The sequence below is a fragment of the Homarus americanus genome, unplaced genomic scaffold (genome assembly GCF_018991925.1).
Source record: "Homarus americanus isolate GMGI-L3 unplaced genomic scaffold, GMGI_Hamer_2.0 scaffold30108, whole genome shotgun sequence".
Lineage (NCBI taxonomy): Eukaryota > Metazoa > Arthropoda > Malacostraca > Decapoda > Nephropidae > Homarus > Homarus americanus.
Window position 1 is genome coordinate 6,340,382 of NW_024748109.1, and position 15,179 is coordinate 6,355,560.

General features: G+C 38.1%; 1 protein-coding gene across 1 annotated transcript; it reads right to left on the reverse strand.

The window, feature by feature from the left end:
- Nucleotides 1-11,457: 11,457 nt before the first annotated feature.
- On the reverse strand, nt 11,458-14,978 carry LOC121880048. Its single transcript, XM_042387051.1, has 6 exons — nt 14,773-14,978; nt 14,162-14,229; nt 13,197-13,359; nt 12,960-13,045; nt 12,270-12,474; nt 11,458-11,839 (listed from the first exon to the last, which is right to left on the reverse strand). Exons 1-6 carry the CDS (start codon nt 14,813-14,815, stop codon nt 11,604-11,606), a joined length of 801 nt encoding a protein of 266 aa, XP_042242985.1. The 5' UTR covers nt 14,816-14,978; the 3' UTR covers nt 11,458-11,603.
- Nucleotides 14,979-15,179: the final 201 nt, after the last annotated feature.

Below are 15,179 nucleotides of genomic sequence, written 5' to 3' on the forward strand. Positions count from 1 at the left end.
TTTACATGAAGCATTAAGTTGTCTGAATTGTCTCCTCCTATTGAGTTTACCTACAGTCTATACAGCACATTATTACAACATTGAAGTGAATGAGAAGAGTATAAGGGTAACGTAATATAATTCGTTTATTCTTTTGTTTTGGTGGTGGTTTGTGTTGGTAGTCCTGTCTGGTGGACGTCTTCGAACGCATTGCTTGATATAAAAAAAATTTTCTTAAGTCACTTGTTAACGATATATGACGATTTAATATAGTTGTGTTTCATTTCATTATGTGTTTTGTGAAGTGATTCAGTTGTGAGGTGAGTCAGGTGTGAGGTGAGACAAATGTATGGTAAGCCAGTTGTAAATTGGGTCAGGTGTGAGAAAGTCAGGTAAATAAGACCTTGCTGGAAAGAAAGTTTAAAAGGGAAAATTAACATAGATTTTATATAATGGATAGTTTGATGGACTTTAATAGTAACTACATAAGAGTTTGTTAAAATATGACAGAGTCTGATAATAAGGTATGACAGAGAAAATGACAGAGTTTAAGAGAGAGTATTAAAGAGAATTTAAAGAGTAGAGAGAGAGTTTGGTATTGTATATTAGAGTTGGTTACAAGATATATAACCACATATACACATTCATGTATATATTGAGTGTGTGTGTCTGTGTGTGTGTGTGTGTGATGCAAGCCGAACATCCCTTGGAAGTTATTGGTTCATCCGACCTTTCATTCCAGTTGGGTTTAGTTATAGAGTCGCTCGAGCCCGGAATAAGTTCAGAAAGAGAAATTGATCCTAAAATCCCATTTTATAACTGAGCCGAGATTGAGCAAGAGATTGAGCAACTCCTTATCCCTCCCTCTTCACTCCTTCCTCTGGATCTGTGAGACAAGTTGGATTTTATGTGTTGATCCTTATGAAGCCTCTTTGTAATCAACAAACAGCAACATTATCATAGTTTATGTTCAGCAGCTGAAGCTGAAGCCTCTCCCCTCTTAGGTTGCCTCCAGGGCAAGTGTCTAATTTTCGAATTTCATCGATTTTTAGATTCCAGTCACAAGTTAGTGACTCGCGATTCAACCTCTTGACTTGCTGACTATACGGAGGTGCTCGACTCCAGCTTGTTATATAACAGGATTTCAGGACCTATTCCTCGTTTTACAACTTTTGAAGAGCAAGATCTCAAAAGCTGGCAAATAAAATTTTCTCATTCGGGAGGAGCGCCATTGGTCCCAGAAATATGCACTTGAAAAGATTAGTTATTTGATTTTTCACAGTTCAATATTATCAGAGGTGTAACTGAAAATCAAATGAATATTTGTTTTCCCAATTTTTTAAGAAAAGGTTGTTGGTGCCTAAAGTAGCCTCGTATCGCTGAGTGGGTGAAATGAATTTAGATTTTCTCTCGAAACATTTACATTTGCTATATTAGTGAAAACCTATTCATTTAAGGAAAAACAAATAAAAGCAACTAGACTCTTAAGAATAGGTATGAAGCCATCAGTAAGTTGATTTTTAAGGGGTTTTAAGTCCCATATTTATTTTGTTAACTTTACTAATTTTCTGTCAAGATTTTGCACAAAGAAAAATATGTCAAAGGCAAGACTTTTGAAAGATTAATATCACAGAGAAACTAAATATTTTTCAGTTCCATAAATTGTGCTGTTCAATGCTTTCTTGAGTAGCAGGTAGTCTGTACATTTTACTACTAGAATAGGGATGGTCACTGCCTGATATACTGTATGTTCCTAGTGTGTGTAATATCATGCATATTAGCATATGTATCTATAAGCCCGAGACTGAGTACTCTGAAAGTATTATTTTTCTTTTATAATGCTTTACATTGCTTACACATTAGGAGTCATGCAAGGACTGTATTCATGAGTACCTCCAAATGTACTGGTAATTGTTAATGAATCCTAACCACCTTTTTGTATTCGAACTTTCGGACTCGGAAGGTGGCGGAGAGGTGGGTAGAGGTGAGGGTTGAAAGTAGCAATATAGGCAGCTTCTTATCACTTGCATCTCTCTCTCTCTCTCTCTCTCTCTCTCTCTCTCTCTCTCTCTCTCACTACTACTACTACTACTACTTTGCTGGTGTCACTCGGAATCGAGTATGACGATCATCCAGCAATGATGCAATGATATGAGTTATTAAGGATGTCACCTATGTTGGAGAGATCTGAAGTGACTAAAGAGGCCCTCATGTGGAGGGCTACATCTAGTGCGGGAGGGGCAGCGGCAGCGTCTTTCCGGCGTTGGCGCTTGTCTACTTCGGTATGCAGTCGGGCTAATTCGAAAGTATTGACACCTTCTCGCGTGGTGCTCCTCCAAGCGTTACGGTGTGGAGTAATCGTCTTCCAGGTGAGGGGCTCGATTTGGCACTTTTTCAGGTTTGTCTTAAGACTATCCTTATACCTTTTCAGTTGTCCGCCAGCGTTACGTTTACTGTTGGTTAGGTGACTGTAAAGTAGCTGCTTTGGCAGTCTACTGTCGTCCATGTGGGTAACATGGCCAGTCGAGCGTAGTTGTTCATGGTTAATGGTAGCCTCGATGCTCCTACAGTTGGCGTCAGCGAGAACATTGGCATTTGTTCTCTTGTCTTCCCAGCGAACTCGGAGGATGGAACGTAGACTACTTTGGTAAAAGTTTTCAAGTGCTTTGTTGTGCCTCCTGTATGTGACCCATGTATCGCTGCCATTTGTCGATTTCTTTTTTTTCTGTGTAATTGGAAATTAATGTGTTAAACAGTTCAGTAGCTTCAAACTAACAGACAAATGCAAAAAAAATAAATAAATTCCAGAGCTTAAATGAAGCAAGTAATTAGTTATCAAATATTGAGGGAAATTAATTTAAGCATCATTAGCAAAACTAATTATCATATTTATAACTTTCTGACTACAGATCCTTAATTAGCATGTTGAAAAACAGCTTTTACCTTAGAGTTTTATTAACCTTTCCAGCCATCTAATAAATAACAAACGTAACGTTGGTGGGCAACGGAAAAGTAATGATACTCTTGAGAAAACGACCAGCACCTGGGAGACAATCACTCCACACCGTCACGTTTGGATAAGCCCCACACGAGAGTGTTAAAACCTTCAAGTGAACTAAACTATATGCACCTCCCGCAGTAAGTGTAGCCCTCCACACTTGCAATATTTACGTACGAACCTGCCAGTCCAATATACTGGCATTTTGAGCCATCTCAGAGGTCACCAGCAAGATGACACTTAAAATGTCATATCATTCTGTTACCGCTGGATGATCGTCATACTCTAATCCGAATGACACCAAAGTAGCTATAGCTGTAGTATTTGTTGCTTTAATGGAGAGAGAGTAAAATAAAGAAAACAATATTACAGTTAGGTTTGATGAAATTCAAAATGAAAACTGCGACTCCTGTTGTCTCAGTTGTATTTTCAAAATTATTCGTCTGTAGTGTCATATCTTGTAACACAAAATTGTAAAGATACTTTTTTTCCATGTGGACCTATAATTGGAAAAACACATTCCCTAGATTCAACCAGTAATGCTAGTACAAAGTTAGAATATTTCACAGGCCAGGTGGACACTATTTGGTATGTCCACAAAGTTACTGCAACTCACACTGTTAGTTACAATACATCCCAGCGCCTTTTATTCCTTTTTGATGTTTCCTTCTCAATTTTCCATGTTTATACCTACTTTTCTCTCCGTCTCCTTTACACCTCGCGCCCCAAGAGGAGTACAAGGTATTGGAATGATTAAGGATGTTTCTGTGTTCCTCCCATATTGTTATCATTCACCTTCCACCCATTGCTCTCTCCCTCTCCCTCTCTTTTTCTCTCCAAATGTTTTCCACTAATAACTCTTTCTCTGTTCCCATCCCTGAAACTAACAATCTCCCCATCAGCCTATCCACCTATCGTTCCCTTTTCCCTCATACCGTAAATCGTTTCCCTCATCACTTCCTATCCCTTCTTTTACTTCCCTCTGTATTTTTCCACGCCTTCCCCTTCCCTATTTCTCTCTCATCCACATCAGTTTTACCTGTATTTTAACTCTATTTTCCTTCGTTTAAACTTCAATTCTTCCACCTTTCTGTCTTTAAATTCTCCTTCTGCCTGTACTTTGGAGAAAACTTTCGAAATTATTAAAACAGAAAAATCTGAATATTCAGTGAAACGTTAGAATGACTAATGAAGTACAGGGAAGAAGAAGTAGGTTTAACTTTGTGTGATTAGTGGCAAGCTTTTACCAAAGCTCGAAAGTTGTGTCTTTAAAAATATTACTAAACGATTGCATAACATTGATGTTGCTAAAGGAAAGTGAGAGAATGAAAGGCATATAGGTTGGTAAAAATTATTGCCGTTTCAAATGGACAATTGGGGTGATATTTAGTTTTCTGCTCCTTCTGAAGATTTTTGTTATTCATGACCACTGTTCCTCGGAGTGTATATATATATATATATATATATATATATATATATATATATATATATATATATATATATATATATATATATATATATATATATATATATATATATATATATATATATATACAGTATATATATACGGTATATATATATATATTTTTTTTTTAATTCAGTTAATGGTTACTATGATTTTCCTTAGCGATTGGAATATTAAATTGAAAAAAAAACACCAAAAAACATAATGCTTTATCCATGGTAGTAATCGCTTCCTCCGGTGACGTCAAGGCTACCTGCAGCAAATTTCTGACCATCTTTTGTTGATGTCGTAGTTATAGATTACATGGGAAAAGTGGCTGCGTCTTTCATGGTTTATTTTTTTTATTTTTTACGTAAAACTGTTCTTATTGTGAGCGTGAAACCTTACGGGTGTCACTTACAAAACGAATATGAATACTCTTCAGGAAAATATTAATATAATAATTATCCACATTTCTTTATAGTAAAGCTTTATTTTGACCATAAACATTGATTTGTAGAACAATCGTTATAATTTATTTTTTTATATAGCGTGAATTATTTTCGAACTAAAAATACTTCAAGATTATGTTTAATCTTGATAACAGTTAACAATTAATCAGCTTTTAAACCATAAAATTTATTCGATTACCAACTGCACTAAACCTGTTCTCTTTGTCGCTCTCACACAGGTTTCATCAAAGCATTTTCTTTAGAATTCAACTTTATGCTTAAAGTTTGCCCAACATGATATTAATTAGACTTGTTTTCATTTTTTTTCGTAATTTTTCTTTTGTTCCAGCAAACTTTTGTACAAACACTAAAATTTTAAACCTGGAGCCGGTATTGCGTGGGCATATGTCTACTTTGGCTGCATGAGAACATTGGCAACAAACACACTCTGATCTTATGGGTGTGCTCCTTACAGGTACACACACTTGCAGCCTTAATGGTAGTGTAATGAGGGAAACTGACATGTTAGAGATCACCTGTGTGCTGTGACTAAGTTGAGAAGAGGAAATTGTCTTACTGAAACATTTGTACCTTGATTTAACAGTGCAACCTCCTCATTTCCTTGGCTGTCGAATATGAAGTACTGTACAATTCTATTATCGTTGGCCTACTCCGTTTTTTTCAGTTTTCTATGATATCCCATTGGCTTAGTTTGCGGATTTTGTAAGATAGAAGCTATTATGTGCTATTGAACATTGCAGTAATGTCATCCCATTCAGCCAACCTAGAGAGAGTTTGCAATTCTTGATGATATTCATATATAATTTCTCTTTTACTAAACTTGATATCAGTATCAGGAAGGATATGATAAAACCTAGATTTAATCTTTCAGAATATATCACTCATCTATTATGTTATTTATGTATTATTTTCCAAACAGTAGCTTTTGTCACTATTCATTATTCAGGGGAAAATTTTGTCAAATGACCAAACTCCTGGATGGCAGGGCAGGCATGCTTGATGTTGCTGATATTCAGTTTCTAACGTGAGAAAAAAAATAACCTGACTGAGACATAGATTGAACTTCATCATCAAAGATAAAGGATGTGGTATATGGAACTTGTTGACATCTCCCTCATACCACCATCACTTCACCTATCAAGGTAATATAAGATGCCACATCTCATGTTGAAGGCTCAATATGTTAAGTTAATATAATGTGTTGCCTTTGGTGTTTATTATAAAGACTCAAACAAACACAGATGCATCAAATAACTTCATGTCTTTATTTCTCCCAGTACTGCTGGTTAGTGATGGGTCATAGTCAACCAGGGACTAACTGAACTTAAGTTTTAAGAAGTGGGGAGGGGACTGTATTCCTATTTCCAATATCTCGAATGTCTCTGACCTTAATCACTATGTTGCTTGGTTTATGGAACACTAACTCTGTAAAGGACAGCGGCATTTTAACTTTGCAGCAGAAAGCGGCTAGTTTATTGTGCACCCCATACGCATCCTTTGAGCGGAAACGCAAAAAAAGGATTACAGAGGATGTGTATGATACCCCAGTGGCCATAATATTGTGGTATTGAGTGTTTCAGTACATTGTATGGTTTCTTCTGTACATAGGAGTTACATTATCCACTAGGTGCAAAATGTGGATACAAGTATATCAGTGTCTCACAGTCTAAGCCAGGGCGCAGTGTTCCGGAAATGACTACTTTTCACTGAGTATTGTAATGGTGTGTTATTTATTTACACTCAATTCCGATAGATATAATAAGAAAATATGAATAAGTAAATGATAACTAAGGTGATAGTGAGAGAGTTCGTAATGATTCTAGGCAATAATTTCCCGATTGGATGGCGGCTGTGTCTGTCGTGTACTGAGTTCATTCGAATCGTCATGCTTATATCTGTCATAAAGCAGGGCAATAAATTAGAGATATCATATAAACAGTACTTATGGATGGAAGTCATGAACACTCTTGCACAATAGCATAACTCAAGGAGGCTTACATTGCTTTTAAACTGTGTGGCACACGAGTACTGAAGTTATTGATCTCAACCTGGGTTCTCTTACTGGACTGGAGATGTACGAATAGGTGCTGCTTGCCTGTAAATGTTTGTCCAAGTAAATAGGATTTCTTAATTTTTTCTCACCAGGACACAAAATCTTCCGAAAAAAAAAATAAACGCCAGATATTAAGCTAGACTTTTGTATCATTTGAAGGAGATGCAGCTTTACTACTCGCTTGTATTTATTGATTTGTTTCTAACAAATATTCATCGCTACACTTACACTGTAACAGAGTGTAAGGAGAGGTGAGATAAAAGGTATATTACCGTAAAACCTTCCTGGTTTCATCAGGAACTAGGAACCTGTGTCTGTTAACGTAAATATATTCACCTCGAGAGTACAGCGAACGAGGCACAAGGTAATTGCCTAATAACCATTGATCTTAATTAGTTATAGAAAAGTGAAAACAGATTCTAATAAGTATAGAAAAACATTCTTCCTGGACCAGTGAAATTTGGATGTTTTATTTGACAATAATATTCATGCTAAATCATAATAAACCATATTATCTCTTTGTTACACCAAATCCTGGCCAGAGAGAATCTGAACAACAAAGTTAATTACAGCATTAATTAATTATATAAGTACACAGTTCAATTTGACTTCAGATATGAGTAAAGTTCTTTGAGTGATTAATGCTGTAACTGAGCAACTATCCCTGATGAGCAATCCGGCCTACAGAACTAACCTTCTATGTCATCTACTGCGTCCATCCATAATGATAATGTCAAGTTTCTAAATCTTTGATGAGGAACTGGAGGAGTTGGCTTCAGAGAGTAAACACAGCACTGTTGAATGGGGCAGACAGATGTTAAGGACAAATATTCCATGATGCCATGTTATAGCGGAGGTATAAAGATATAAATATAAAAATATTGTTACGAAGATTTAGTTACAATAATATTTTCAAATGCTATTTCGCTGACCTGATAAGATTTTTTTGGAAAAACCAGTCACTCAACCAGGAAAAGGCTATAATTAATAATAAATTTCTTGCGTCGCTCGCAGAAGAAAAAATCATAATTGGCATCATGAACACTGTCAGTGATAACTTTCATATTGATATTAAAAATAATTCGTCAGACAAAAGTCCATCATGTTGACAGAAATCCTGGCAAAAGACACTGTGAAATCAGTCACAAACACGAGCCCTGCAGATGTTACCGCTGCTGCCACCAACACAGAGGTCACAGCTGCCTGCAGTACATGTTCTTGTAGTAAAATTGTATCATCTTGCGAATATTTTCAAGAGTAATTGAAAGTTTAACAACCTAAGCAGCATATATTTTTGACTATGTTACCTTTAATTTATCCTATTACTTTCTCTTATACACAAAGGTATGCATACAAATTACACACACACAAAAACACGGACATTTTACGCACATGCAAATACTAACATACGAAGACATATGCAAACGGACATACAGCAGACACACGGCCAAACTTTCACATTATCCTCAGGTACAGTGGCAAGATAACTAGTGTGTGGGGTGCAGTAAGTGGGACTGTGTGAAAGTTTCTTGGTGGTAGTGTAAGTAATTAGTAGGAGGAAACGAGCTCTCAGACAGTGAAGGTGCCGCGAGCACTAACTCAAATAGTAATGGTGGCGCTCACCATTCATAATAATTACTCTTAATTATATATATATATATATATATATATATATATATATATATATATATATATATATATATATATATATATATATATATATATATATATATATATATATATATATATGACAAGAGACATAACGACATAGACCTCCTAGTCTGTAGGACCTAGAGGTCTTCGGGTGAAGCACGAGAGCCCAGTCAGTATGCAGTGCAGCAGGCATTCCACCTGCATTATGGCCTCACCTTGTGACTTCCCACTGCTGCCAGTAATCGATGGGACATACATGAATTTTTCAATCACACAATGTTGGGAATTCCCAGATACTAGGTTAGCCAAGCTATCGTTTCAACGTCGATTTTGTTATTAAGTAAAACTACCCACGCATATCTGGCTGATGAGGGTGGCGGTCAGCTGATCACAGATAGGAAAGCTCCAGAGATCTCTATTTGTTTTTTTTGGGGGGGGAGGGCGCTTTGTCCACTCTGGTCGTACGCTCCTCAAATGCCAGTATTCTCACTTACACCAATTGTAGGAGCATCGAGGCTACCATTATCCATGTACAGTACAACTACGTTGAATTGGACATGTTACTCACATGGGCGACAGTAGACTGCCATAGCAGATACTCTACAATTGACTTACAGAAGAGCATTCGTAACGCTGGCGGGCAACGTAAAAGGTATAAGGATAGTTTTAAGACAAACCTAAAAAAACGCCAAATTGACCTGGGAGACGACCACTGCTTGTCGCCCCTCTCGCACTAGGTGTATGGAGATACGTGCAACATCTACGGACGGCCCTGCCGGTCCCGTATCGGCCTCTCGAGTCGCCTCAGGTCACATCATTAGTAACTCATATCATTGTGTCATAGCTGGATGATCTACTATACTCGGTTCCGAGTGACAACAAAGAAGTAGTAGGGTGTGTGGGTTTGTGGTCTGGAAAACAAAATGAATATAATTGATGAATTACATTTGAAGGTTATTATTACGTGTAACACATTGACTGTCCAATAAATCTTATTATCCAGAGAAATATATAATCTACAGTATATAATAGTTATCCAGCAAATGACTAGAAGATGGACCAATTCAAGAGCAATTACATAAAAATGATACACATTTATAAAAGTGCTTTAATACATTATCGGTCAATACAAAATATTTGAGCCATCAGTGACTAGCTTGACTCAGTGGTTTATTAGTTTGATACTATTTCATCAAATTGGTTCTCTCTATTAGTGAACACATATTCGTATTTCACGTTCAGTGTGACTGGTCGGTCCAATATTTCATTTCAGTCATCACACTCCAGTCAGCTGTATCAAATTTGATTAATGCAGCTTTGAAAATCTCACTTTGTGAGTCTCAATCACTATTAAATTAACACACTAAATACACTTCTTTTAATGTAATATGCTTTGCTATAATACTTGGTGTATATATTATGAATGAGTCCTTGCGTCTTTGTACCAGGGCCAAATATTGCTTCCCGTTGATCATTTGTAAAAGGCTTTACAGATTCAAACTAAAATTAATGTTTAGGTGATGTTAATGTATCTTGCTCGTGTTCAATAATTTGATCTTTCTATTTCACGTTACCAAAATCATTGGGGCGTGTAAGCTTACCTTAAGAGTGAATTCATGAATCAAGTTGAAAGATGGGTCACAATGTCCATAGTATTTTGAGTGTGGAATGAATAAGAAAGGAACAAACGTCTGTCATTACGTCCGACCCTCCTGTGTTATTCATGTTCTGTTCGATCTATAACTGATGAATGATCGCCGGGTGGAAAGTAATTTGCATGACAGCTTTATATCATAAGTCTCTACGACTCATTCAACACCCACCATTTTTATTTACATTTTCCAGATATATTACCGCTGCTCCACTTAAATTTCACGTGGCTTCTGATTGATAATTAAGAAATGCATAGAAGGATCGCGATAAATGTTAGTACATGTTAAATTATTGATAATCTCTGTATTACGCCTGTATTCATCGCCTTAAAGTGGCCTTCCAACCATTGTTTTTTATCGTATATCTGTGATTTTGTCATAAATATCAATAGTTAATATAAAATCTTGGCTCATGTAGTGAATATATTCCTCGATGTAAAATTCTATATTGGTCATAGATACAGTATATGACGTTTGACCTATGCATTTTGACATCATGTATCTCCACTTACTCATCCAACTTCATAATAGGTATGTTACTGAGGTCCTTTTATAGTGGGTAAACACATCACCTGGAGTAAATCAATTCATGACATTACAGTAAAATGATACAACATCCTTTTGAGCAATATGTACAATGGTAGTGTGTGGTAGGAGGTGTAGTGTGTGGTGTGGTAGGTGGTGTGGTGTGGTAGGTGGTGTGGTGTGGTAGGTGGTGTGGTGTGGTAGGTGGTGTGGTGTGGTAGGTGGTGTGGTGTGGTAGGTGGTGTGGTGTGATGGATGGTGTGGTGTGATGGATGGTGTGGTGTGGCAGGTGGTGTGGCAGGTGGTGTGGTAGGTGGTGCTATACGGTTACATAAGTGGGTAGTAAGTCTCATTACATCAACACAAAATATGTTATTTATTTAGAAAGTCATTTTGATGCAACACTGTTCATTTATTGTAAAAATATTTCTAATTACAATAAAAGTTCCTTTGTTTAATAGAAAATACAGGGGGAGATGTGATAAGCGTCTTTGTCGGTAAACACTGAGGAGTCTATTGTATTAATATTAGTAGCATTATTATCTTAAAATTTTGATTCTGATGTATTTCACAGTGATTGTTTTAATATATATATATATATATATATATATATATATATATATATATATATATATATATATATATATATATATATATATATATATATATATATATATATATATACACAAAAGAGGCACTAGGTATAAGGAGAACGAGCCAAAGAGATAGACTAAAGGAGACGGTCAGAGAGGATGATGTTTGAGGTTAAACTGTAAGATGTTGTTGTCGGGGGATAACTAAACACGTCGTTGTCGTTGCCGCCACTCTACATGATTTCGTCGCCGATGTCGCTTTTGGCACAGCCACAGGTGTTGCAGACCTGTAACCAGGCACCCTCGCAGCCCTGGAGGTTGCAAAGGTCGTAGGTCTCGTCGCGGTTGAGAGGAGAGGTGATGCCGTCGAAGTATACGGATCCCGTGTCCAACATCCACTCCGGCGAGGTGTTGTCCCGGCGTAGCTCCTCTAAGTTGAGCCAAGTGTCCTGGTGCTGGTTGTGACTACCTGTAAGACGCGTGGACAGTTGTTATACAGATATTCAGGTGGTGTGTGTACGTCTGTATGCACCAGCCAGATGTCATGACATTGGCTACATGTGAGACACATCTCCAAGTATGTGTACTGGGGATGAAACTATAGATCGGAGATAGTGTGAGAATGTTCAGTTCATAATTATTCAAGCCTTCCCACTGAATACTCCCACACTATCTCCCCATCTAGTTTCATTCCTATTATGTTCCAGGTGTCTATGTGTAAACCAGGTATAAAGGTGGTTGTTTATTAACAAATAAGACAACCAGGTGGTTAAGCTCAATATAAAATAAGGATCGCATTTGTATATTTTTCTCCTGACTGACACAACTTAATGCCAGTAACTTATGTTTCATCATTAAGAACATTGTGGATCATATTGTGGCTAGATGATTAAGCTAACCTGGGTTCCTGAAGTCCTCGAAGTAACAGCAAGTGCCGGAGCCACCGTCATCGTGGTAGGAGCCGTGAGAGTTCTTGCCCACGTAGACGATAGGGTGGTTGGTGTTGTAGACCTCGTAGTTGCCTTGTTTGCGCGTGTAGCGGCCTTCGTGTTGGTAGTACATCACCTTATCCAGTTTTTCATTCGAGGTGTCAACGTCTATCACCTGGCAGTGAAACACCACAACCACGTGACTCATTTTGTTTACACACATCGACACCACAAGAGAGTTTGTTATCATCTCGTTTAGTTGAGCTAGTGCAGGAGCTTCGCCTACTTATATTTTCCCAAGTCCCAAGAGCCGTAACACTCTGATCAGTTATCACGTTTGTTACTATGTAACACTGTGTTGTCACTAATTAATAATAACTGATTTTATGAGGTGAAAACAAAGTACACGGCAACGTTAATTGCAACAAAAAGTGGGTGCGGTAATGGAAATATCTAAGGTTCATATGTGCTACACTACAACGCACCAAACTAGGAAATAGAAGGAAGACGATAAAAAAATATCGGTGCATATGTAAACACATATAAACCAAGGGCAGCATAACCTAACCTAACCTATCCTAAACAACCTCCTGGATGTGGGGAGGTTGACTAAAAACTGGGTACTACGACCCCTCAGCGCCAGGGGGATAAACAACTGACCTTAACGACGATGTGTTCCCAGTCAGCGTCGTGAGCACCTGCCCCGGGGGAGCACGTGTCCTGGTAGCCGTAGAAGAACCAGTAAGCTAAGCCGCACCAGATCGAGATGATGAAGGAAACAAATTAGTTAGGAGGTGTTAGGATAAATAACTCTCTCTCTCTCTCGAATAATAATCTCTCATATCTGTTATCTCTTTATCTCTTCGTTAACTCCCCTACACCTTCCCCAAGACTCACCAACATGGACGGCATTACCACACTCCATCGACTTCCAGTATATAGGCACAGCTGCATCGATCATAGTATTGTAGTTAGTGTTACAGATCTGATCGTGGTTGCCGCGTTTCCTGGTGTTGTAGTAGTCGGCGGCAGAGGAGGTGAAACACTTCTCTTTGTCACCCTTAAAATGAAAAGACAATTGACCAGTTCGTTGTAATATAATAGACAATATAACATCTTTGCATACTTAACCTTCCAATTATGCAGTACCTGTTTATATACAATAATACAGCAATTAACTTAAGTGGAAAATTTAATTTGCTGATAAAGAGGAGCATCAGGAAACTCACAAACATCGTAAGTGTTGTCTAATTCAATCATTTAATGTTTCGGAACATCACTTTTTCCATCCTCAGAACGGAACCGAAAAGATAAAGGTTCTCTGTTGCAAGTGTATTTTTTTTTTAATATCAAAATAGATAGTTTGTGACCTGTAGCTAACCCAACCCTCCTCCCTAGGTAGAGTATAGGTGTTTAATCCCTTTCACTACGGGACGCCACTTTTGAAATTCTATTTGACCACACCGTACACAGGAGGGTTAAATATCAGTTAGAATAAGCCTGTATTTGTATGATCTTAGACCCTAATTATTTACAAAGCAAAAATCCTCAAAATTTGGCTTCGGGACACATGTACATAAATATTAAAATTGCTATTGGTTTCGATCTCTTACGTAGTGGGTCTTGACAACTTGGCTCTTACATAACAGTCTATCCAGTGTACAGTACACAACGACTTGCATAGTAACTTGCTTTTATACTTAATCCCAGTCTTATATACACACGTATATGTGTCTTTAAATTGATACAGACAGACATGTGAAAAGTGAAAGGATCCCAGACACACGACTTCCCGTTAGGTTGAGTGTGGATGCAGCTCACTCTAATTAGCCTTCGGTATACACACATAAACACACACTCACCTGCTTGGAGTCAAACTTGAGGCGTGGTGCGTACTTCACAGCCAAGTTATACGGGTTCCACGCCCAACCTGTAGGAAGAAAGAGGTTACACTTCTGCCCTGACACGCCACCATACTACATTACCACCCTCAACCACGCCCATCACCTGCCTTCATCACGCTTCACCTAAACTCATTACCTCTCACCCACCATCATTAACCCTTATATACGCCCATCACCCTTCATTAACGCCCACTTCTCACCCACCACCATCTCCTAATCTGATAAAACTAACGCCTATAATTAACTGGGGTAATTACATCATTGGTTTGCTATTAAATTTACTATCAAGGCATTTCTTAATTATCCATAATTATTGTACAGACAGATCGAGAGAGAAAGAGACAGATGGAGATACAGAGACAGAGAAACAATCAAGGAACCAGTCACAGGCATACAGACAGACAGACAGGCAGACAGACAGAGAGACATAGAGGAAGAAAGAGACTTATAAACAGAGAGAGAGAGAGAGAGAGAGAGAGAGAGAGAGAGAGAGAGAGAGAGAGAGAGAGAGAGTCCCCGCCCCGCAAAAGAGGATATGACAACGAATGCACAACATGTTAGATCAGTACCTTGAGCCGCGAAGTACAGCAAAGCCACCAATTCCAGCCTCATGGCGGACTGCTGACGGAAACGAGCAAGTACACACACACAGACACGCACTAGCGCGCAGCAGGATCAGTATTGGGAGAGATTTCCAACTAGCAACTGTAGCAGGAAATATGGCAGACACATCAAGTAGCAGTAACAGCAGTTGCAGCTACGTTGTGCCGGGGCCTCAAACAGACCATTTATTATATCCATAAGCACCATCAAAGATTCCGACACCAGCTCCACTTATGTCTGGGAAACTCCACCTGCTGCACACACATAAAATCCACTCACACACTTCTGCTCTATTCTAACACACACACACACACACACACACACACACACACACCAAGAACACCTTGATGCAAAGTCTGTAGAGAGAAGTAAT